Consider the following 23,814-nt stretch of genomic DNA (forward strand, 5'->3'; position numbering starts at 1 on the left):
AACATATATTATATTATTTTAACATACACTATATCATATCAATATACACTATCCTAAACTCACGTGATATGGATCGGGTGCACACTAATTAGTGTGCACTGGGTTCATATTAGTTTTCATATATATTTTATAGTTGCGATTATTTTGAACAATTCAACATGATTTAATTATTCTTTCACAACTATTATTATTTTTAAATATATTTTTAATTACAAATATATTAATATTTTCACACAATACATAAGTCAAAATACTAGTAACAACTAGCAACAAGTTTAAATAATTAAACTAGTTATGCTTGACACAAGTTATGCTTCGAATAAGGAAATTTTTATTAATTAATATTTATCACTCAATTTAGTGGTTAGTATTTTAGTTTATAAAGTAAAATTTACGGGATCAAACTTATATGTGACACTGTTCCATGTTTAAGAACGTCTTATCGAATAGGAAAACGAATAGAACTTATTAGGATTTAGGACTTTAGGAGTATATTAGAAACATAAAGATAAATAAACCAAAAAAAAGAAAGATCCGTCAAAAAACACAGAGAACATAAGTCATACCCTAACCCTCGATCACAATTTACATCTTTTTCTCTCTCCTAGATTCATCAATTCCAGCTTTCAATCTCATAAAAGTTGACGAATGATCACACACAATTTCGGATTTCCAGCATCAAATTACTTCATACGAATTTAAATTTCAAGAGAAGATTAGAAGAGTGAGAGAGAAATTGCGGGCGAATTGAACATCTTTCGACGAGACCAGAATTTTGGATCTTCCAGAAATTTAAAGGTTTGTTTTAGAGTAAATTAATTCAAGTTTTACGATTTTAATTTTGCATCTTGATTAGTTAAATGGAATTTAGGATGTTTTTTTTTGGTAAGCTCGAATAATATTTTGATTTTGAGGGTTCAGTTGATCTCACTGAAAGCCCTCGATTACGCCATTGCGAGGAACAATGCTAATCTTTAGCTCATGATGAAATGAGAATTAAGAGTAATACGAGTGTGTTAGATGATGAGGGTTTATCTTTTTGTGGTTAAATTTGGGAGGAGATAAAAGTAGGAATTTGGGTTTAAATGGAAAACTATTTTGTTGATCTACACATACTTAAAGTTGTTGTGTTTGGTGCAACTGTGATCAGATTGATCTTGTAGGTGTAGCTGGTGTAAGGGGGAAGAAAGTGGAGAGAAAGGATTGAATAAAATGGCAACTGGAACTCCAGGCCGCCCGAATGTTCCAGGTCGACCGGCTGCTAGCCCCTTTGCAGCAGGACCTCCCCCTGCTATGAGTCCTTTTTCGTCGTCTGGTCCTGTGGCTGGTAGACCAGATGATTCTGGTGTTAGACCTCCCCCTCCTGCAGCTCCTGTCAATACAATGGCTTTCCCACAGTCTGGTGGCCCTATGGCGGGACCACCACCTGTTGGATTTAGGCCTTCACCACCTGTTGGTATTACAAATCCAGCAGCGCCTGCTCCTCCAGGACCACCACCATCACATGCTCCACCACCAACTAACCAATTTCAGCGATTTTCAGCCCCGCCATTCTCAGGACCCCCGACAAATCATCCTATGCGAACACCTACTGTTGGGCCGCCTAATATGGCTTCTCCAATGATACCTAATATGCCCCCACCGGTCCAACGTCCTGGTGTTCCAGCTCCAACTCCACCCCTTACTTTCCGCCCTAATTCTCAGGCTCCTCCTGCCCAAATGCCAGCTCCTCTTCAACCTAATGCTCAGCCACCTCCCTTCCAAATGGCTTCTCCTCCTCAACCTAATGCTCAGCCACCTCCTTTCCAAATGGCATCTCAGCCATCTCCTTTCCAAATGACGTCTCCTCCTCAACCTAATGCTCAGCCACCTCCTTTCCAAATGGCATCTCAGCCATCTCCTTTCCAAATGACGTCTCCTCCTCAACCTAATGCTCAGCCACCTCCTTTCCAAATGGCGTCTCCTCCTCAAGCTTATGCGCAGGCTCCTGGACAAATGGGATCTACTCCCCAACCTTATGCTCAGGCTCCATCAGTACCACCTCCAACTTACTATGGGCAGCAGCCTGCTTATGTTCAGCCTCCATCACAACATGGTATGGCAACTATGCAGTCGAGAGATCAAATGCAACATCACCTGTCTGCTCCTCCGACAAACCCTATGCAGGGTTTGGCAGAAGATTTCAACTCTCTGTCCTTGGGTAGCATTCCGGGATCTATGGATCCTGGACTTGATTCTAAAGCACTGCCAAGGCCGCTGGAGGGGGACGTGGAGCCTACGGCCTTCAATGAGATGTATCCCATGAATTGTGCACCTAAATACTTGCGCCTGACAACTAGTGCTATACCAAATTCCCAGTCACTTGCATCAAGGTGGCATCTACCACTTGGAGCTGTTGTTTGTCCACTTGCTGAAGCCTCAGAAGGGGTTAGTGTTTATGTTGATAGTTCTATTATCAATGTCTTAGGTCTGATAATGTGCTTGCTATATTGCTTGACGTGAAATTTATATCTGTTTTCAGGAGGAAGTTCCCATTGTAAATTTTGGTTCAGCAGGTATTATTCGCTGTAGGAGATGCCGCACATATGTAAATCCATATGTCACGTTCACAGATGGTGGGAGAAAGTGGCGTTGCAACATGTGTGCCCTGCTTAATGATGGTAAGGCTTCCAAAAGAACGCTCAATTCACTATTTATATAGTGCTGTGTGCTGCTGGTCTAGCTCTCAGTTCTTCTCTCTAGTGTAACTTTTGACCTTCCCCGATTCCTCTATTAAAAGGGTCCCTAGTCTACAAATTTCTTTCAAAAATGGATGCCGAACGCTCTTATTCTTAGTTTTGTACTGTAGCAAGTAGCAACTTTGTTGCTGGTTTACCTATGATGATACTGATCACTATTGCCATGGTGCAAAACATATTCACTTTCTCTTCTTGTACAAGAGGATTCATTCCAGTTGTGGTACCTCTTGTGTAGAATTTGTTCTTATAGGCAGAGAATGTATCGTTAGCATTATGCATATGTTCTAGACCCTGCCAAGAGATTGACTCTAGTGCCTTGGCTTTTTTGCTAGTGCCTGGTGATTATTTTGCCCACCTAGATGCCACTGGTAGAAGAATTGACGCAGACCAACGACCTGAGCTTGCAAAAGGCAGCGTTGAATTTGTTGCACCAACTGAATATATGGTGCGACCACCCATGCCGCCTCTGTACTTTTTCCTCATTGATGTGTCAGTTTCAGCGGTTAGGAGTGGTATGCTTGAGGTAAGCAGATACAACTGAATGATTTTAGCATTTCCGGCGGATCTTACATGCTTCCTCAAATAACCTCTTTTCCTGTTGTATTCTTTTTTTTTTCGTTCTTTCATCATTTATTTCTGGCTTTGTGTATATCTGTGCATATTTATTAGCTCATTTGTCAGTCTTTGGGTGCTTCAATGGAAATTAAGGGTTACAAATAGTAGATACTTGAACTTAGATAATGAAGCAGAATATTGGCAGTGGTTTGAAATTAATATGTTAATGATGTGTCTTGAACCTTGTCTCTATTTTTAGTCAGAGAGAAAAAAGACCTGCCCAGAAGTCCGAAAAGAGGAGTAAAAACAACGTACTATATGCTGGAAAATATTGAAGTCAATTTTATATCTGAAACCAATTTCTCTGGTTTGAAAGATTATTGTGACAAAAGCTCAGGGCCAGCTCGTTACCCTTCTTGAAATCAATACAAAATTTGTAGAAACTAGAAATAGTGGTTCCCATTAGTTTGCTTCTGAATTTAAACATAATTAAGGTAATTTTGTGGCCTATATCATATGACTTTTAAACTCGGAAAAGCAAAATCTGAAAATTGAGAGTGATACCGGATGAGCCTTTAGGGATCTGATTAATTTGGAAAGTAAATTTCCTGTGTGGACCCTGTTAGAAGTGTTGTTGCGTGAGATGGCCAGAGTGACCAGAGGGATGCACAGCAGGGTACCACATTGATATCAAATAGAAAGGCTCTTTTATTAGTTGCATGTGTACACTCGTCATTATTCTGTATGCATCACTAGTATACTAGCAAATTATAAGCTTTTTGTTCACAGCAGGGTCCTTCAGTTGATGCATCTTTAACATGGAAGAGCATTGATCTTGCAGGTTGTGGCTCAGAATATTAAGTCTTGTCTAGATGAACTACCTGGGTTCCCTCGAACACAAATAGGTTTTATAACTTTTGACAGCACCATACACTTCTACAACATGAAGGTGAGTAGATACTATCAACTTTGATATAAGAATATCTGACAGATTTCTTTCTTTTTCTCATATTTAAACTTCTTGTTGCTAAGTCTTGTCTTCTTATCATTGTCAGTCGAGTTTGACGCAACCTCAAATGATGGTGGTGTCCGATGTGGATGATATATTTGTCCCTTTACCAGATGATCTCCGTGTGAACCTGTCTGAATCAAGAACTGTGGTAGAATCGTTTCTAGATAGTTTGCCCTCCATGTTCCAAGACAGTATGAATGTGGAATCTGCATTTGGTCCAGCTCTTAAAGCTGCATACATGGTCATGGTGTGTTGGTCATCTACTTTAACCATTTGTCTCCCAATTGAAAATGCTTTGTTTTGCCTAAGTGATATGGCTTTATCTTACTACATCTTTCCTGTATGGAATACTTTATTAACATGACCAAGTTTTACTTGTCTGCAGAATCAACTTGGGGGTAAACTGTTGATTTTCCAAAATACACTCCCTTCTATTGGAGCTGGTCGGTTGAGACTACGAGGGGATGACCTTAAGGTGTACGGAACTGATAAAGAACACTCTCTAAGAGTAGCTGAAGATCCATTCTATAAGCAAATGGCTGCTGATTTTACAAAGTACCAGATAGGAATCAACGTGTATGCGTTTAGTGACAAGTACACAGATATAGCTTCATTAGGTATGAGTTATTCTCGAGCGAACATAAATGTGCATTGTTGGCATTGAGTTTTTGTCACTTATTCCTTGATTGACATCAATGTTTTCTTTTTAAATATTGCTATAATTGGTCAGGGAACAATATAAAAATGACTACTATTAATTAATTACTTGAAAAATGCTATCAGGTTTTTTGGTTGGGAAATTCTCAGTGGTAGCCTTCAACTTTGTTTTTTTTTTTTTTTTTTAATTGGTAGCCAAAAAAAGTGTGATTATCATAAATAACCTTGAGGTTTTGGCTACACTTGAAAATTTTGCATTAACAACGATTTTTCGTTAAAACTCAATTGTTGAAAAGGTTTGTTTTTGAACTATGGTTCCATAAGTTAGAATGATATGAGTAACCTTTATAAAATCTATTTTGTCTTCATGTATTATTAAAAACTTATTTCACTCGATTTTACAAAAGATATGAACAAAAGAAAGTTTGTCAAAGACAATTTATGTTATTTTAGATAGTAGAGACCTTAATTACGATGAAAACAACCTTCTTAATAAAAGTTTATGGCAAAAAATGGTTGTTAATACCACATTTTCATGTATAGCCAAAACCCTCAAGGCTATTTTTGATCATGAAACTTTTTTTTGGCTACCAATGATAAAAAGCCAAAATTGAAGGCTACCACTGAGAATTTCCCTTTTTGGTTTTACCAACTACTTGTCCAGTAAGGTTCTATGTGATCCTCTTTATGCTATTATGCAAACTATTTTGGTAGAGATGGGGACATATTGGAACTCCAACAGAAAGGGGCAACATTCAATGATACAGGGACAATTTTTAGCTCTCGTTTAATTACTAAACTATAAATGTAGTTATTTGCCTATTTGTGTTATTTTCTTTTTGTAAATTTTGGCAATATAGTGCTCTGATTACTTTCACATAATATGTTAATCGATGTGGTCATCCTATGCATTACTTAACAATTTCTAAATGTACCTATCACTTGTATGTTATACACAAATGACGTTGGCTGCAATGTTGGGGGAGAATCAGGATCGGAAGAAAATGATATTGGAGATAAGCACATGCTAGTTTGACAATTTCTTTTATTAATGGCTTATGATTGTTTAATAACTATAGTATGGCACTGTAACTTAAGTATAGTGTATTATTAGTCAAAGTTTCCTAAGGTAGCAAGTGTTGTTTGATGAGTATGATGAGCAATTGGAAAAGGGGATTAAGGGAAAATAAATGTGAGATAGAGTTGGTATTTACAAAATCACGTGCAGGGGAGTAATAAAGATAGTGAATCTTAAAAAAGCAAATAAAACAAGAAAAAGTACCTGTATACGTGTACGTACTCCGGCGGAATCTACGACTTCCGATCAAGCACATGTCGTTGACGCAAATAGTTAAAAGTAATTAAGTTATTGTATCAAATGCCTTTAGTTCAGGTTATTTATTGTTAAGGCAACGAATTATATTACACCACCCCTTTAGTCTCCACTATCCTCTATAAACCAGTGACTGATGGAAGTAGTAGTTTGAGAATTAGATGTGTTGAAACAGTGCTTCCTCTGGAACATTTGTACAATAGTATTTTGAGGAGAAATCGATCGACTCATTATTACCTTGTAGGTCAGAAGTACTTATTTTAGGCCACTCCATATATTTTATTGAACAACGTCTGTGATAATTGGTGTATTTGCATTTCATATCTCGACACCCATGTCTTTCTTGAACCTACCTTGTTGACATATCGGATAAACCTAGCAAGGTGAAATTACCATAATATGACCATGAGATGAATCTTCAAGTCAAGAAGCTGGCAGCAGCTGCACTCATAAAGCTGATAGGTCTTATTGTGTAGACTGAGAAGTGGCTAACAAATCACCACGTTTCTTCAAGAGTGACTTGGAGTTTTAGTTGAGCACCTGTGCTTCAGCAACAACCATTTTTCTTTTAATTATGACTTGTTAAGACTGTCAAAGTGTAATAATTAGCATCATTGTCAGTTTGTTGCTAACCACATCAACATATGTTTTATCACTAGCTTATTGATATACTTGCTCCATTTTCTTTTAGTTGTACCATATTGACTTTTGACACTATTCACTTATTCCACTTTGACCTTGTTTAATTATTTACCCATAAGGAAAAACATAGTTATGTTAGATCTTGTTAGATTCATCTTGTCATATACTTTCATAGTATAAACTTTTTATAATTTTTGCTTCAAAATAATTAAAGATATTATTCTTCAAAGTTGTGCATTGGCAAACATGCCAAAGCCTTTGGGTACAACTGAAAGGAAACAGAGAAAATATTAGGTAAACCTAGGAAGGCAAAATTAATCATAATATGATTGTGATGCATCTCTAATTCGAGAACCTTTTAGCAGTTGCATTCATGTATAAAGCCACTAGATCTTTTTTAGTGAGAAGTGACTTGAAAATCAATCTTTTACCCTTCTTCAAGAGTGGCTTGAAGTTTGAGTTAAGCTAGCTTCCTTCATTAACAGCAGCTTACATATCAGTTTTGACTTGTTTGACTTTGGAAGTGAAATTATCATAATCATTGTAGCTAAGCACAATCCATACATTACAATGTTAATTTTCAGCAAAGAACTACTATTGCAATATTGTATGTTTTTCTACATCATCTAGTATATAGAAGCCGGACTTGTTTCATTTGATGTATTGGATTTATTTTTCTCATTTTTCTTTGTTTTGTTTTGTAAATGAAATCATTATAATAGATATGACGTATGCCACCTTTATGTAGGAACTCTTTCGAAGTACACTGGTGGCCAAGTGTACCACTATCCTAGTTTCAAGTCAGCCATGCATGGAGACAAGTTAAGACATGAACTGGCTAGAGACATTACCAGGGAGACTGCGTGGGAAGCTGTTATGCGCATAAGATGTGGGAAAGGTAGGTTTATGTTCTGATTTCTCTTACATTTACTAAGCGCACTTTTGATATTTCACTTATGATCTTTGATGTAATGTTCTCTTTTGAATGAAAATATCAATTGTAGGTGTAAGATTTAATTCTTATCATGGCAACTTCATGTTGAGGTCCACTGATTTGCTAGCGCTTCCGGCTGCGGACTGTGATAAAGCTTTCGCCATGCAGTTATGCTTGGAAGAGACATTATTGACAGCTCCGACTGTGTACTTTCAAGTCGCATTGTTGTATCCTTTGATCCAGGGATCTACATATTTTCTGTCAAATTTTATCGGAGGTGTGAGTTTGAAGATTTGAGGCACGTTTTTGAGTAGGGGTTTTTCCATCCTATGAAAATGAAATAATCAACTCTAGCCATGCTGCCTGATACGTTTATCAGTGAAGAAATGTTTTTTGGTTGTCATTTACTTGAAAACGCTGTACTTAAAGCCTTAAGGCTTCTTCGTGCATCCGTATGGCTATGTTTTGTGTGTCAGTGTGTGTGTGCTTATACTTCTTTCGTAGTGGGGGTGGGTTAGCGGACATGGGAATCAAAACCCTATTTTCCTTGACAAATTCTAGATATACTGCATCATGTGGAGAAAGACGTATTAGAGTACACACAGCTGCTGCACCAGTGGTTGCTGATCTAGGAGAGATGTATCGTAAAGCTGATACTGGCGCCATTGTTTCAGTGCTTGGCCGGCTAGGTACAGTAAAATGTCATTTTTTCGTGTTTAAGCTAATTTATCATGGAATTCAAGATTTATTTTGACTTGTGGAACATGAACTCCTCACAGCAATTGAGAAAACTTTATCCAGTAAGCTGGAAGATGCACGGTCTTATCTACAACTGAGGATTGTGAAAGCTTTGAAAGAATATCGCAATCTCTATGCTGTACAGCATCGGTTGGCTGGAAGGATGATTTATCCAGAATCATTGAAGTATTTGCCTTTGTATGGATTAGCACTTTGTAAATCAACACCTCTTCGTGGAGGTTATGCAGATGCTCAACTAGATGAGCGTTGTGCAGTTGGGTCAACAATGATGACTTTGCCCGTTAAAAGTCTGTTAAAGTTTTTGTATCCTAGCTTGATACGCGTAGATGAGGTCCTATTAAAGGTATTTTTGTGTGATCATGGGAGTGAGGATTTTGCGTACTGCTATTTATTTAGCCAATCTCTATGTTCATATCTGTTTCTTTTCTTTAGGCACCTTCTCTACCGGCAGATCTCAAGGATGTTGAAAGGCGTCTCCCCTTGATGGCAGAGAGCTTAGATTCTAGAGGTCTTTATGTTTTTGATGATGGTTTGCGCTTTGTCATTTGGATTGGCAGAATGCTTCCTCCTGAGGTGGCTAGGGCTTTGAATTTAGATTTTGCTTCGGATCTTTCACAGGTACGTCCTCTTACATTTATTTCTGATATAGCTAGTAAACTATTCTGTGTCAGTCAATCTGGTGATTTAATTCTCATATGCGGGGGACCTTCCAAGCTCTTTCCAAACACCTTCCATTTCCACATTTTTCCCACTGCCTCTACGTTATCGGAGAGTCTTCACAATTGCATACCCACTACGCTGTGATATTGCCCCTCATTACTTAGTCTATCGGCTCCCATCAGTCATCATAAATCTTTATAATTATAAGTAACGTATTATTTTAAAAAAACTGTGCCTTCGCACAGCGCCAGAGGGTCGAAAATAGGTGTTTAACAGAATATGGGCACAAGTGGTCGTTATTTTTCTTATTAGTGCTTCATTATTACTAATTAGACACAAGTTCAGGATAAGGTAAGAGAAGAAAAATATAGGAAGTATTTCTAGAAATAGCAATGAAAACATAAGTCATAGAGATTTAAGTTACTTTGGAAACTAGACAAATAGAATTCACCTTGTTGAATATGAACCTAACTAGAAACTCGACCGGAAATGAGATTATGAAAACTTTCGTACAAAAGAAGTACCTCTGTCTTTTAGTATTGTTGGATTTGTATTTGAAAATCTTAGAATTAAGAAGGCGACTTTGACCGAGATATGCAAAGTCACAATAGGGAATTTATTTTCGTTTTGGGAGTGGAGGAGGGGTGATTGTTGTGTCTCTATGAATAATTATTGCCAGACCTTATTATACCGATTTCACTCATGAGGTTCAAGTCATGGTGGCAAAACTAGGCCGCATCGCTAGGTAGCACGGAAACAGATACGGGGTCAGACACGAGTACGGGTACGGGGACGGAAAACGGCAAAATCAAATTTTCAAAAAACGGGTACGGCATGGATTCGGCAAAAAATAAAATAAAAATTAAATCTGGAAAAAAATAATTTATTTTTAATGAGTCAAACTGTCAAAGTATATCTAGAAAAATATTACTCTACTTTTTTTAACATTTATCTTTTTGTGGTAGTTTATAATAAAAGCTGGCATAAAGCCATAAACTAAAAAATTTGAAAAGAAGAAGTGAAGAACCGGTCAAAAAAAAAAGGGGGGGATTCACTATACCACGTGCCAAAGGAGAAAAAAAGGGCAATTCATTATTTATTCAAAAAGAAAAAAAGAAAAAAAGAATCGGTAAAAAAAAAAAAGAAAAGGTGAAATATAGCTGGCAGCCAACAAGTTTTTTTATAATGATATCACGTGATATTTTTCCTCTCTCCTCTCTCCTCTCTCCTCTCTCTCTTCCCTTCTCCTTCAAACTCAACGCACGGCTACTGGTTCTTGACAAACCACGACTTTCCGGCCAAAAGCTTCAAGAAATCCGGCTATGGCAGAATGGGTACGTCTTAAAGCTTCAAGATCCGTCTCCAAAACGTCCCCATCAACCACCCTAGCCGTCCCCAACTGAATCCGACGTCCCCACCACTCAAGAGTCGTCACGGGGACGTTTTTCCGGCGTATCCGTCCCGTACCCGTCCCCGGTACGGGAAACGACACTCCGGGGAAGTACCCGTGCTTCATAGCCGCATCGTATCACATCGCTCGAGTCGTAAAGGTTTTCAGATCTAGTGAAACGATATTACTCGCATCGTGAAGGTGTAAAAAACCGCGTTTTAGGCGGGTTCAAGGGATATCTCATGGTCTGAGCCGATATTTGGCGGTACGACAACCGCATTATCCCTGTTACCGCATCACCGCGACCATTATCGTAATCGTGACCGAAATCGCATTTTCGAACTATGGTCCGAGTGAACTTTATAAATACATCTCGTACATGTGAATGTGAGCCATGTGGCTGATGATTTCCTCCTTTTATTGCTAGAAAGGTTTTAGTTAGAGCTGGTAAATGGGTCGTGGCGTGTTAAATTTGTGTCGGATTCATAGGTAAACGGGTTGAACACCCTCAACCCTAGAATGGGTCAACAATACTCAATTATGGCACCCGTTTATTAAACGGGCTACCCGACCCATTTATCAAGCGCACATATATGCATAAACTTAAAAAATGTACGTCATATATTTCTTAACCCACATCTTACCTGAATATCCAAATCGAACAACCAAAGAATAAATCTTATATATCTAAGAAAAATATTCAAATTATTTCAAGAACAACTAATAATATTGATAGTAGAATATTGTTGAAATTGGTTGTCGTGTTGGATTCGGGTTTAAATGTTCAACCCTGACCCAATCCATTTAACAAATGGGTCTTGTTGAGTCAACCCCGCTTACTTAGACAGGTCAGGTCAACCCACTTAGTTAAACGGGTTGAAAACTTTAACCTAAACCCTCTAATTCGTGTTGGGTTCGGGTCGGTTTAGTGGGTCATGTCGCTTTTTACCACCTCTAGTTTTAGTGCATCGAAATTGAGGTCAGGGTTTATATATACTTATGATTGGCTTGTGTACCACTACTGTTGTTGCCCTTTTTACAAAATAATCCAATAGAATATGGAGGCTGAGTTTCTGGGTTGTCCCTTAGATTCTCCACCATCACATATTTGAAACTGTGAGAAATTGTTTGGCTAAGTTTGTTAATTACTTATTCTGGAGTGAAAGCTGCTCTCCTATATGCTGTCAACCATTAGACTTGTCACTTTAATAACCATGCTGCGAATAGGGCTTTTAAAAGCTTTTGATTTAGACTTGTGGCTGTATTCTCTATGATTTCTACTGCTTGAATAAGATGCTATTAGACTAGTAGCTGCCTCCTGCCTTTTACTGCCATTTATCTATGATTTATGAATAGATGCTTTTGATGCTTCCAGTATAGGTTGGCAGTTCTACGATTGTGCAATACTGTGTGAACATCTTGTTAGCTTTTTTCCCCCCCTCTCATATATTGTCAGTGATACAAGTAAGGTTGCTTTGTTTGGTAGTACTGCTCCTCCTACCTGTGCGGATTCTGGCACTTGTCCGTGCAAGGTCTACATGTGTTGGTTTGAATATGTTGCTTGAATTGAAGATTAAGTGCTGTTGTGCTGGCGTGCTGCTAGTTGTTAGTCTGTTGTCCAATGATACATCAGGAGTTGCATGAACATTGGTGGTATTTAATGGTTGTTGGTTCATTTTTCAGGCAAACCTCTACGAGAGTGATAATGAAATGTCAAGGAGGCTAATGGGGCTGCTTAATAAGCTAAGAAAGAGCGATCCTGCTTACTACCAGCTTTGTCACCTTGTAAGGCAAGGTGAACAACCCAGAGAAGGGTTCTATCTTCTGGCAAACCTCATCGAGGATCAGACAGGTGGTATAAGTGGCTATGTTGACTGGATCTCACAAATTCACCGGCAAGTCCAGCAAAATGCATAATAAACAGATATTTAAGGTTTGTGTGGCCTTCGTTTTTTGGCTATGTTTGCTTGTGTCGCTTCTCCCCTCCTCTCCATCAATTTCCGTCAAGTTTTCTTATCCTCTTACCTTCTTAGTTAAATCTAATGAAATGCATCTTTTTGGATTGCTTTGATAATTTGGTATGATATCTTCCTGGTCAGTTACTTAGTTGAACATTTTAGTCTGCTGAGTGCTGACAATGATCTAAACTAGCAAATTATTGTGATTGTGAAATTTCTTTTCTGGCTTCTGCATTTGTTGACTATGAAATAGTTTATGTAACCACTTAATATGCTTTAAAAATGCTCCATTTGATTCATACTGGTGGCTAATGTCAGTAACAAACTTCATTGTTACTTGCACAATCTAATTTTGTTATTAGATCTGGATATCAAATACAGAGTATACATAGCCACATGACCTTTCAATCTTTCATGCTGAGTGGTATCTGATTTATTGTGCGACTATGTCTTGGCTTCTCACTGAACCAACCCTAGATTTGGTTGGTTTTCAGTTTAATTATCTTTCATGCTATAGACCATATTATGTAAAACAATTGCATATAGACATACTAGACGTCTTTAGTTTTTTATGGCGTTAGATTTGCCTTTTGCCAGCATAGTTTGTAGAACAAGCATCCTCGCCCCGCCTCGCCTCGCCTCTGCAAAAAAAGAGGAAAAAGTATTTTTGGTTGTTTAGGATTTTGAACCTAAGTTCTGTTCTTGCAGTTGCAGGGATATGTACAATCTGGCAAGAAGATAGCTTCAACCCTCAAGAGACCAATTGTCTCTTTGTGTTGCATTAATGGATAATATGGACTCTACGAGAGTGTCTTCTCTAGGACGTGGCTACTACATGTTCCTCTCAAGAAAACTTGTGATTATGAGTTAAATCACGAGTTGGAAGGCATAATCGAAGGCTGATATTTTGTGAACAAATATTTTTTGAAATTCTTTTCTTGATAAATAAGTAGGAAATCTGTACTTTAGTGAAATTATATTTTGCTTCTATTTTCAGTTTCTTAGCATTTTTTTTGCTGTTAGGTATCTTTTGTGTGATCATAATTTATTTTGGTGGCTTCCTTTACTTGTCCCTGTATTTTAGAGGGTTTTGTGACATACACTATGAAATTGATAATATTTTTCACCTTGAAGGCTTTTCACTGAAATTATTTTTGGTCTTTAATTGATATCTTTATTTCCCCTGGAACATTTCTTTTTTCACCCGTCATTGTTTTGAGATTACTCTAAATTCGTTGCATATACCTCTATTTGTGTTTAAAGATTAGTTGAACCTTATTAGTTATTAAGGAGCAGTTTTGTTATTACCCATAGTTAATACTCCATTGTATTTTTATCTAAATATTTTGTATTTTGGTATTATTCACAAACTTAACTTTGAAGTATGATTTAGGGCCTGTTATTCCCAACTTATTTTCAGTTCAGTTGGTTGCAATCACTTCAATTGCAATAAGTCAATTCAGTTCAGCTCTAATTATCATTTTTTTGAGTTATTATATAGTTCAGTTCAATTCATTTTAGCAATTAATTCAATTCAATTTAGTTGTAATCAGTTCCGTTCAATTCAATTTAGCTATTTTATGTCGAAAAGAACAGGTCCTTAGGGCATGTTCTCTTCGGCATAAAGCAGCTGGACTGAATTGAATTAAATAGAATATAATAAATATATAAATAATATTTTAAACAATAATAATATGAATATTAAATAATAATTATAATGATAAGTAATAATAATGAATAATAATCATCTAAATAAATAATATTAATAATCATAAATTAATAGTAATAATAATAATCAATGATAATAATGATAATTAATAATAATTATTTTATATTATTTATATTATATATTAATACTTGATGATGATATATAATAACAATAAAATCTAAGAAGTAAATTAATATTACTATTTTAATAATTAAATTTAATAATATAATAATATTTAGTAATAAAAATAATGATTGGGTTGGACCTCGAAAATTACATCATAAACCGTCTTGACGCGATTTGATTGGTTAATGGTATTTGTGCTTTGACCTAAACCATGTTCCTCCTAATAATAATGATAATAATAATGAGTAAAGCTATAATAAAGAAAATAATATATAGAAACAACAACAACAATAATAACAACAACAACAACAATAATAATAATAATAATAATAATAATAATAATAATAATAATAATAATAACAACAACAACAACAATAATAGTAGTAATAATAATAATAATAATAATAATAATAATAATAATAATAATAATAAGAGTAATTAGTAAAATAAATTATACTAGCATAATAATAATATTTAACAAAATGGTTATAAAAGAATGGAGCTGAACTGAACTGATTGGAGTTGAGCTGAACTGAACTGAAAATAAGCTGGGGAGAACAGACCCTTAGTGTATAAGGCTAATAGTCAAATGAGATTGTGTTAGATGCGTGTCAATGTGTATCTCTAAATACTTATTTTCTGTAATTCACACTAGGGGAAAAAAAGGAAGGGCTGTGCTTTTTCTAAAAGCGCAACCCTTCTGTTATGTAGGGTTGCGCTTTTGAAGAAAAGCGCAACCCTTCTTAAAAAAATTTGAAATAAAAAATTCGCAGGCTTCAAATATTAAGCGGGCTTCAAATATATTATCCCTCATCCTCTCTCCTCTCTCACTTCCCTCATCCCTTTTCCTCCTTCTCTCACGTCCCTCCTCCTTTTCCTCCTTCTCTCTCATCCTCTCCTCTCTCTCAAAAACTCCCAGAAACGTTAAGACAAAAAGCCTGAAATGATTTGCACTAATCATGCCGACGGAGTCCGATTGCCTATTGTGATACCTTTTCGGAAGCGGAACGGGCCAACGAGTCAAACACACCACTACGCCGTGACGTATAGGCTTTTTAAGCCATCCGAGTTCGTTTAAGGCTCCAAATAGGCATTTTAAGTATTTCCGAATTTTATTATTTCCTTAATTATGTTTAGGGTTTGTTTTACGTATTTAAACATTATTAGGTCAATGTTTGGAGGCAGTTTTTGATTAATGTTCTTGTATTTTCAGATCGATCTATAATTTCTTAATCTTTGTTTTGATTAATGTTCTTGTATTTTCATATCTATAATTTCTTCTCTTCTGCATATTAGTTTTTGTTCCTTTTCGTTTCGTTCTTTTTTTTTGTTTTGGGTTTAGTTGCATTGTAGATCTATAATTTCTTCTCTTTTGTATATTTGGGTTTTGTTGCATTGTAGATTTATAATTTCTTCTCTTTCTGGATTTGGATGGTTTACTTTAAAGTTTAATGCAAATGTTAAAATTCAGAAAATATGAGATTAATATATGAGTAAAAAAATTTATTTTTTTTTTTGGTAGGAAGGGCTGCGGTTTTACCTAAAAAGCGCAGCCCTACTTAAAAAGTGAAGGTTGCTGTCAAAAAGCGCAGGCCTAAAAGCCTTTTTCAGCGCAGCCCTTCTTCATTTTTCCACCAGTGTCAACTTGTTCATAATAATAAATATATATTAATGATCAAAGCTCTTACTCGAGGTGAAAAGTGGATTTACTAGAAAGTGTTAACCAATGTGAAAGTCAAAATGTGTTGATTAACAATAAGCTCGTACAATACTTCTTTTTTCTATTTTAGTTGCAACACTTTTTATTTTTTAGCGTTTTCACTTAGATGGAAAATTATTTATCATGTACTCCCATATTGTTATGTTATTATGTAGTAATTCCATAGCTATTACATTCATCTAGATTGGCTGTTGGTCAAGTTATCTTAAAATAAAATATAATTGATATAAAAGGTTATCTTCTCATAAGAAGAGTTCTTATATGAGCACTTTGTTGTAATCTTGTATTAGCAATATGTAATCTATTTCTGGCTAAATTGTAGCAATTTCTTTTCCTTTATTCCAATCTTTCGAAAGAATATATTTTCTGGTTAAATGATTGTCATGTAATATCTTAGAGAAAAGATTATGTTTTTACTAAAATGAATTATAATTTCAATATTCTCATTAAGAAGTGCTCTCATGTAAATTTTATTCTGAAAGTAAGACTGGGGGTACATTCTCTTTATCTTAAAGAAAAAGTTTCACATCTAATAATTCCAACTAAGTTTCAATAAATTCATACTAGTTTCGAGCTTCCAATAAGTTTTCATACTTCAAAAAATAAAATTCAATAAGTTTCAAAAAGTTCTACGTGCCAAAAAATAGAAAATATTCTAGGAAAAAAGGTGAAGATTGCGCATCCTAAACAATAAATCCCTTATATGTATATCCCACATCCATTTCTTTGTTCATTAGTAAAGATATTCTTCAAATAGACTTTTTTGATTTATAATGTATTGACAGGATCATGACGTAAAAACTTGTTGAAAAAACTCTTACCATAAGTGGGCCTCTTTCGTTTTTAGAATTATTGAAGCAATTGGTGCAAAACAACTTGACAAAGTTTCAAAACAAGAACAACAAGAAAAAGGAAAAAAATTGTTGTCATAAATTCCAAATTTGATGCTCTTTTCATATTAACTTCAATTCAATTTATTTATTAATAATTTCAAATTTTTGTGTTATCCTTCCTATTATTTGTTTCACATATTAAACTTTGCTCTCTTTTTGTAATCTAATTTCATATGCCTCCTTTGGATCTTTCCCTTCCACTCACTAGCCTCCCATAGAAGATCTTTTTACTTGTTGTGTTGATTAAATATGCTTTGAGACCATGATGGAGAAACTAGCATCAAGCTTCAAATTATTAAAAGTAAATCAATTTGGAGATTAATATTGGAAAACACCTAAAGTTTGGGATTTACGGTGATCAATTTTAAAGAAAAATTAGTTCTCTAAACTTCTAATGCTTCATTTTATTGCAAATAAAGCATTACTGCTTTAGAATTAATTTAAGAGGTTTGTTTTTATAAGCTGTTAATATATTACTCCCTTTATCCCTATTTGTTTGCTCTAAATTTATTTTTGAGATGGTTTCAAAAGGTTTTTCTCATTTGATATTGATCGTAGAGGATCACCAATTTACTCAATTATATTTTTTATTTACATCATTTCGTCTTTATCCAACTAATTAAACACTAAAAGAGTAATCCAAATTCAATAAAGCAAACTAATAATAACAAGGACACACATGAGTATCAAAATCAAAAATAAAAAATGTAAAATTGAAGTTAAGCCCCATTTTTTTTTGGATTGAGAAAATCTGAACTAAATTGAATCGAGAAAAATCGAATGATAAAGAACAACTAAACTGAACTAAACTAATAAGTCCAAAAAAACAGGGCTTATATTTGTTACTCCGTGAACCTCATTTATGATTTATGTACTACAACCAGCTTAGTGTTTGCCTTTATTAGTATGCTTCTTTTTTTTCCGTTAGATTATGTCATGTGACATCTCCTTGTATTTTGTCAGACCAAACATGAACTAAAAAGAGTGTCTATAGACTGCACTCACTGCAGCCTGCAGGCGTTTATTTTTTTTCAGGTGTTTCTCATTTTACCTTTCATTCATTCAGGTCTCTTTGCTGCGAATATGAGCAAGAAAATTAGCATTGTGTACTTTTCTTTGGGCCCTTGGTTTTCAGGAACTTGTGGTAAGAAAATTTTCTTCTAAACTGTTCTCGCACATGATCACTCACGCAAAGGTTTAACAAGTCCCAACTCCCAACTCATTTGTTAGTTAATGTGTAGAATAAAATTCTAACCTTGTAAAAAAAGGATTGCAGTTATATAGTACTACAATTTCCCCCAATCTTCCCAATTTCCCCCAATTTCTCTTGTTTTATTTGAATCTAAAACTCTCATCATCAACCTCGCAGCGCTTGGGTCAGGGGCGGGGCAAACATAACGGGGGCCCTATACGCTCTCTTAAAATTGGACCCTTCGTATTTAGTTCATAAAAAATATTAGATTCTTAATTAAAAATAATAATTACATCATATTAAAATAATGTAAACACATCTATTGAAAAATCGCAAAAAAAAATAGGAATATGAGTAGAAATTAATGAGAGAGAGTTAAGAGGAGAGAGAAGATAGTAGCCATTAATTGGGAATTGGGGATTTGAAGCAGCCAAAGAAAAAAATCCACGCATGATGGTTGTTATTAATGTGAATAGGTGATGAGTCAGCAGCCATAATTAAAACATCAAAAAGTAAAAATAAATCTGCTCCTAACTAGAATCGAACCCACACCCCTTTACTCCATCTCTTACAACTTTACCACTGATCCAAATGCTTTCTTTTTGTTTTTCTTTCAAACATTCAATACATATAATATATTTCGGGGCCCCTCTATTTTTGGGGCCCTATTCCGACGCCTATACCGCATGGGTCAAGAACCGCCCCTGGCTTGGGTAGTAGTACTAGTTAGAGAACTCGGAGCAAGTGCACTCGTCCGAGTTCGTACAAGAGAAACGGGTGAACCCAGATCGAAAATCAGCCTTGTTGTTGTTGGTAAACGAAAATTTGGAACAATGTGAGTGAGGAGAGAGGGAGAGAGAGAGTGTGTTAATTAGTGAGAAGATGGAGAAGTGGGTAAGAAGAAGACAACACGAAGATTTCAGAGAGAGAAAAAAGATGGGGATCTCGTGAAATTAAGAGGAGAAAACAAAGAATGTGAGTTGACAAAACAAAAAAAATCGAGGTTTTGGGGGAAACCAATTGTCAACGCCGGAAAGTTGACAATTCGGCCTGAAAATCGTAATGTAGTGTTTAGTTGCCAACGAAAATATTTTATTTAGTCCTTCCCTCAAAAAAAAATTTAAATAGTGTTTCACCATAAAAATCCTATTTTAATTGATCATTTCAAAAAAAAAAAAAAATCCTCAATATATTACATGCAAATATATGGATCCTTAATTTTGTGATCTTCTACTAGATTAGTGACAAGTATATATAAGTGTAACCTTGTCTAGGTGTATCACATTCATTTAGATTTGCTTTAACATTAGTACCAATCATACATCAAATTATGAAATTATTGGACTTGTTAATCAAGTGGGTTCCATATCCACCGCATAGGTAGAGTCTGTAGAGATCCACTTGTGCAATCGTGGCTTTCATATCATCATTCTAGGTAGAGTCCTCCCAAAGATCAACTTGTGCAATCCAACATGATAATGAATTAATTAGATATGATGCTTCTATTCACTCGTGACCTTCATCAAATCAATACAAAAAGCAATGATTAGTCATAATATGGTTTCATAAATACACATTTTAAGTATATCAGATATTTATAGCACTCATAAAAAAATCATTATTTATAATTCTCGATTTCTCGCTGATTTTATTTAATATAAGAAACAACAAGTTACAATTAGAATTTTTTTTTACAACAGGAGAATTTTGAATTAATTAAAATCGAAAATACAAGCTAATGTTAATACAACCAAACATAAAACAAATCAAAATGAAACTACACGAATTTCATTTGCTCTTACATACTCTAATAATGAGTTAAATAAAACATTCTCTCAACCTCTCTCTAACAAATTCAGCCACAAACTCCAAAGTGCAAACCCTAGGAAGCCCTCAAGTTCGTCGCCACCCCACACAGCAGGCTCGCTGGTGGCTGCAGGGTCGCTGACGAGCCTGCATCGGGCCCTCTTCTTCGTCCCTCTTTTGGTGTTATTATTTCTTTTTACGGATGAAACTCACCACTATTATTTCTTTCGATGATTTTGCATCAAAATAATCAAATGTGTACAAAGCTCTAGTTTCTTACTTCCTTTTTATCCTAGATCTACTAGAAGTTCCGAAAACACCTGAAATTATGTAATCTTAGTATAGAAATCCAATATAATGATTAATGACGGTATGGGGAGCAACTGTCAACTGTTATTATTTCTTACTTTAAATATATATAACCCGACATAATATGCTATGAGAAGGTGAAAGAATTTTTTAGCTAAGAATTTGTTCTTAAAATCTTCTAAATGAACTACTTTATCAGCGACTCCAAATTACTATTCTTTGTTATTGTTAATTCCACAAAATCATTCCTTCTTGTTTTTAAACGTTATCCTTGTTAGATAATTATATTTCTCCATTCTATCCTACGTATACTATGCCTTACTTGTTGCACTCATCACTTGATTTACAAACACTATTGCAAATTTGCAAGCATATCTTCTCTCATGTTTTTCTACTTAAAACGAAACACCCATGGTTCTCCAGCTAAAGTGAGTGTTATGATTAGAGCTTATGTGCATAAGATCAGTAGTACTCCTGGAGCCACAATTGATGATATTGATACCTAATTGTCTTTGCGGCTTATTCAGCAGGATGGTGTGTCTTGTGGTAAGTCTACGATTAGGGACCGGGTTATCTGGTACCCTCCTCCTACCAATTATTATAAAGTCGACTTTGATGGCTCAAAACTTCCTAATGTATGGTCAAGCCTCCTTTGGGTTTGTTATTCGTGACTCAAAAGGAAAAAATTTGTTATGTGGTGCTTGTGCTTTAGATTTGTCGGCTTCTATTCTTGTTGCTGAAGTTAGTGGCTTAAGAGAAGGGATTAGATGGGCTATTTCTTTGGGCATTAGAAATGTTATTATTGAGGGTAGTAATTTGGCGGTTATCCAATCTATTAAAAATATATAGAAGATTCTTGGGCTATTATTAATGCTCTCTTATTTTAATTAGATGCAAGTGAAGATTTGAATCAGTTTGAGGATGTATTCCATATTCGTCATGCTTTTCGGGATGGCTCATCGCGGTCACACAACGTCTAATATTATTACTTATTGGTTTTTAGTGATTTCCCTTTCACTGTAATTATATGCAAGGATGCTTTAGGGTGAGACTTAGTTCTTGGGATCCACCCTAGTTGTTTCTTTTCTTTCTAAAAGAAAATTCTCTCCCCTCCTTACGTTGATATTTAGGCTCCGTTTGGTAGGAGTGTTCATTTCAGACATCCGACCTGATCAGAAATTTTTTCAGAAAAATGTTATCCGAATTCGATCCGAAAAATTTTGGGTCGGATATCTGAAAACTAAAAAATGATATTTTTCAAGGTGAAGTTCATAAAATAAGTTTTGGATATCTGACCTTGAAAACGAATATTGTAGATAGGATATCCGAAAAATTTCCATGTTTCGAATATTTTCAGATATCCGAAAATGAAAATTCACCGATCTGTTCCGATACGAAATATCCAAAAACTAAAAAATCTGTTTGATATATATGAGCACCCCTACCATTTATATACATAATATTTGAAAGGCAAAATTAGCCTCAGCATCCTAAACTATATACTAGTATGACTTGAATGTACGAAACACCACAAACTTTGGCTAGTAACTAAAATATCACGAACTATTGGACTTGATGCAAAGCATACCATTAATGATGCCGTAGGTAAGTTTTTTGGTAGACGACAAGAAATCTTGATTGTTTTTTTTTTCCAAAACTAGCTAAAATGTTTTAACATGCTAAACGCCTAAACCCAAAGAGATAATTCTCAGTTCCTCCTCCCATCACCACAGGAAAAAGAAAATAAAAACAACTTTGTACACATTCAATTAATTAAGATTACACTAGTAGCCAATGTAATAAAAAAGGAGTGATACAAAATGAGACAACTAACAACTATGAAGGTGATTTTCCATCAACAAAATATACCCCACCTCGTATTCTTTAGATCTTTTCTATGTCTCATAATTTTTGTAAAATTTTCCAATTGATTTTTAAAGGATCAGGACATCACATGGGTGCTTAGTAAACTTTACACAAACATACAAACACATACAACTCACACACTCTCAAGTCTCAACCCTTTTCATTGCAACTTACATTTTTTTTATTAGGAAATTAAGTTAGCCTAATTAAGGACTAATCCCTACAAGGCTACTAGCCTATATAAGAAATACCAACACATTGACTGGTAAGGCATAGGAAATACCCCAGCATAATGCTGGGAGTAAGGATCGAACCTCTAACCACAGGGACCAAGAAGGAGCGCTCTACCCACTTGACTACTTGAGCTAACTCCTATCCTTTTCAAGTTTTCATTGCAACTTACATACTATACCCTAAATTCCTTTATAAAGACCACCCCCACACTACTCCCCCTCCTCACTCAAGACTCAACAATCCCAAAACTTGAACTCCCTTAGCTTAAACTTGCTAGTTACTTAGTAGTCATGGCTACCACCAAGCTCATTACCACCCTTTTCGTCGTCGCCCTCGTTACCCTAACGCCGGTTTGCGACGCATGCTGCGGTTGCAAGCCTCCTACACCAGTCACCCCTACCCCTACCCCTACCCCTTCAGGTAATAAGTGCCCTATTGACACCCTTAAGCTTGGCGTTTGCGCCGACGTCCTAGGGCTAGTCCATGCAGTCTTAGGCAACCCACCCTCTGGAACAAAGTGTTGTGCCTTAATCAAAGGACTTGCTGATGTTGAAGCTGCTGTTTGCCTTTGCACTGCTATTAAGGCTAATATCCTTGGTATCAACTTGAATGTTCCAATTTCTCTAAGTGTTCTACTTAGTGCATGCCAGAAAGATGTTCCTAAAGGCTTTCAATGTCAATAAGCTAAGCTAAGCTGATTTTTGGATATTACAAGAGATAATTTATGATGATGTATGGATGGCTTATCTTTTCATCATCTCATTTGATTTGTATTTTATCATTTTATGCCTAGCTTATAGAATTTATATACTAATGTTCATAATAATATGAGCATTAGTATGTATAACTATAACTAGGTTGTATTTCTATATTAAATTACATAATGTATGTGCATGTATTTATGATTTGAAATTTGAGTGTACTACTTAATTGCATTGTACGTTGGCCTTTTTCCCTTGTTGTCTTTGTTGTTAAACATTATTGCATTATGTGTTGTACTAGTGATAAGTAATGTTTTTGTTTTACTGTAATTCTGTTTTGGAGTTTTTTTGCTACATTTTTACGTGCATGTGAATGTATCTATTCAGCTTTTTTTCCTTGCCCCACATGTTCTATCGTATATGGTGTATATGCATAAATCTAGGCTTAATTTTCTTGCCCCACATTTTTACATGAACAGTATATTTACGTAGACGAATGACATGACATGGGAGAGTTGGCATATAATTAAGATGTGTAATGTGGTTTAAGCATTTTGTTTTCACATTATCCATTTATAATACTCTATTTATCTGCCAAAAACACAACTCTTTCTAAATTAC

At 35.4% G+C, this 23,814-nt stretch overlaps 2 protein-coding genes across 4 annotated transcripts; both read left to right on the forward strand.

Moving 5' to 3' along the window:
• The first annotated feature begins 507 nt into the window (after positions 1–507).
• Positions 508–13,786, forward strand: LOC104909000 (protein transport protein SEC24 A). 3 transcript variants are annotated; one of them, XM_010698176.3, is made up of 14 exons: positions 508–798; positions 1,151–2,427; positions 2,522–2,660; positions 3,071–3,261; positions 4,135–4,242; positions 4,349–4,552; positions 4,691–4,922; positions 7,686–7,835; positions 7,942–8,098; positions 8,433–8,560; positions 8,651–8,973; positions 9,063–9,248; positions 12,364–12,613; positions 13,347–13,786. In XM_010698176.3, exons 2-13 carry the CDS (start codon positions 1,213–1,215, stop codon positions 12,595–12,597), a joined length of 3,267 nt encoding a protein of 1,088 aa, XP_010696478.1. In that variant the 5' UTR covers positions 508–798; positions 1,151–1,212; the 3' UTR covers positions 12,598–12,613; positions 13,347–13,786. The 3 variants fall into 3 exon arrangements, with proteins under 3 accessions (XP_010696478.1, XP_010696482.1, XP_048495186.1); XM_010698180.4 differs by having other exon boundaries at positions 13,353–13,786; XM_048639229.1 differs by having other exon boundaries at positions 1,164–2,427; positions 13,353–13,786.
• Positions 13,787–22,696: 8,910 nt separating this feature from the next.
• Positions 22,697–23,432, forward strand: LOC104908992 (14 kDa proline-rich protein DC2.15). Its single transcript, XM_010698168.4, has one exon. It carries the CDS (start codon positions 22,783–22,785, stop codon positions 23,173–23,175), a length of 393 nt encoding a protein of 130 aa, XP_010696470.1. The 5' UTR covers positions 22,697–22,782; the 3' UTR covers positions 23,176–23,432.
• Positions 23,433–23,814: the final 382 nt, after the last annotated feature.

Source organism: Beta vulgaris, chromosome 2 (assembly GCF_026745355.1).
Source record: "Beta vulgaris subsp. vulgaris cultivar EL10 chromosome 2, EL10.2, whole genome shotgun sequence".
NCBI lineage: Eukaryota > Viridiplantae > Streptophyta > Magnoliopsida > Caryophyllales > Amaranthaceae > Beta > Beta vulgaris.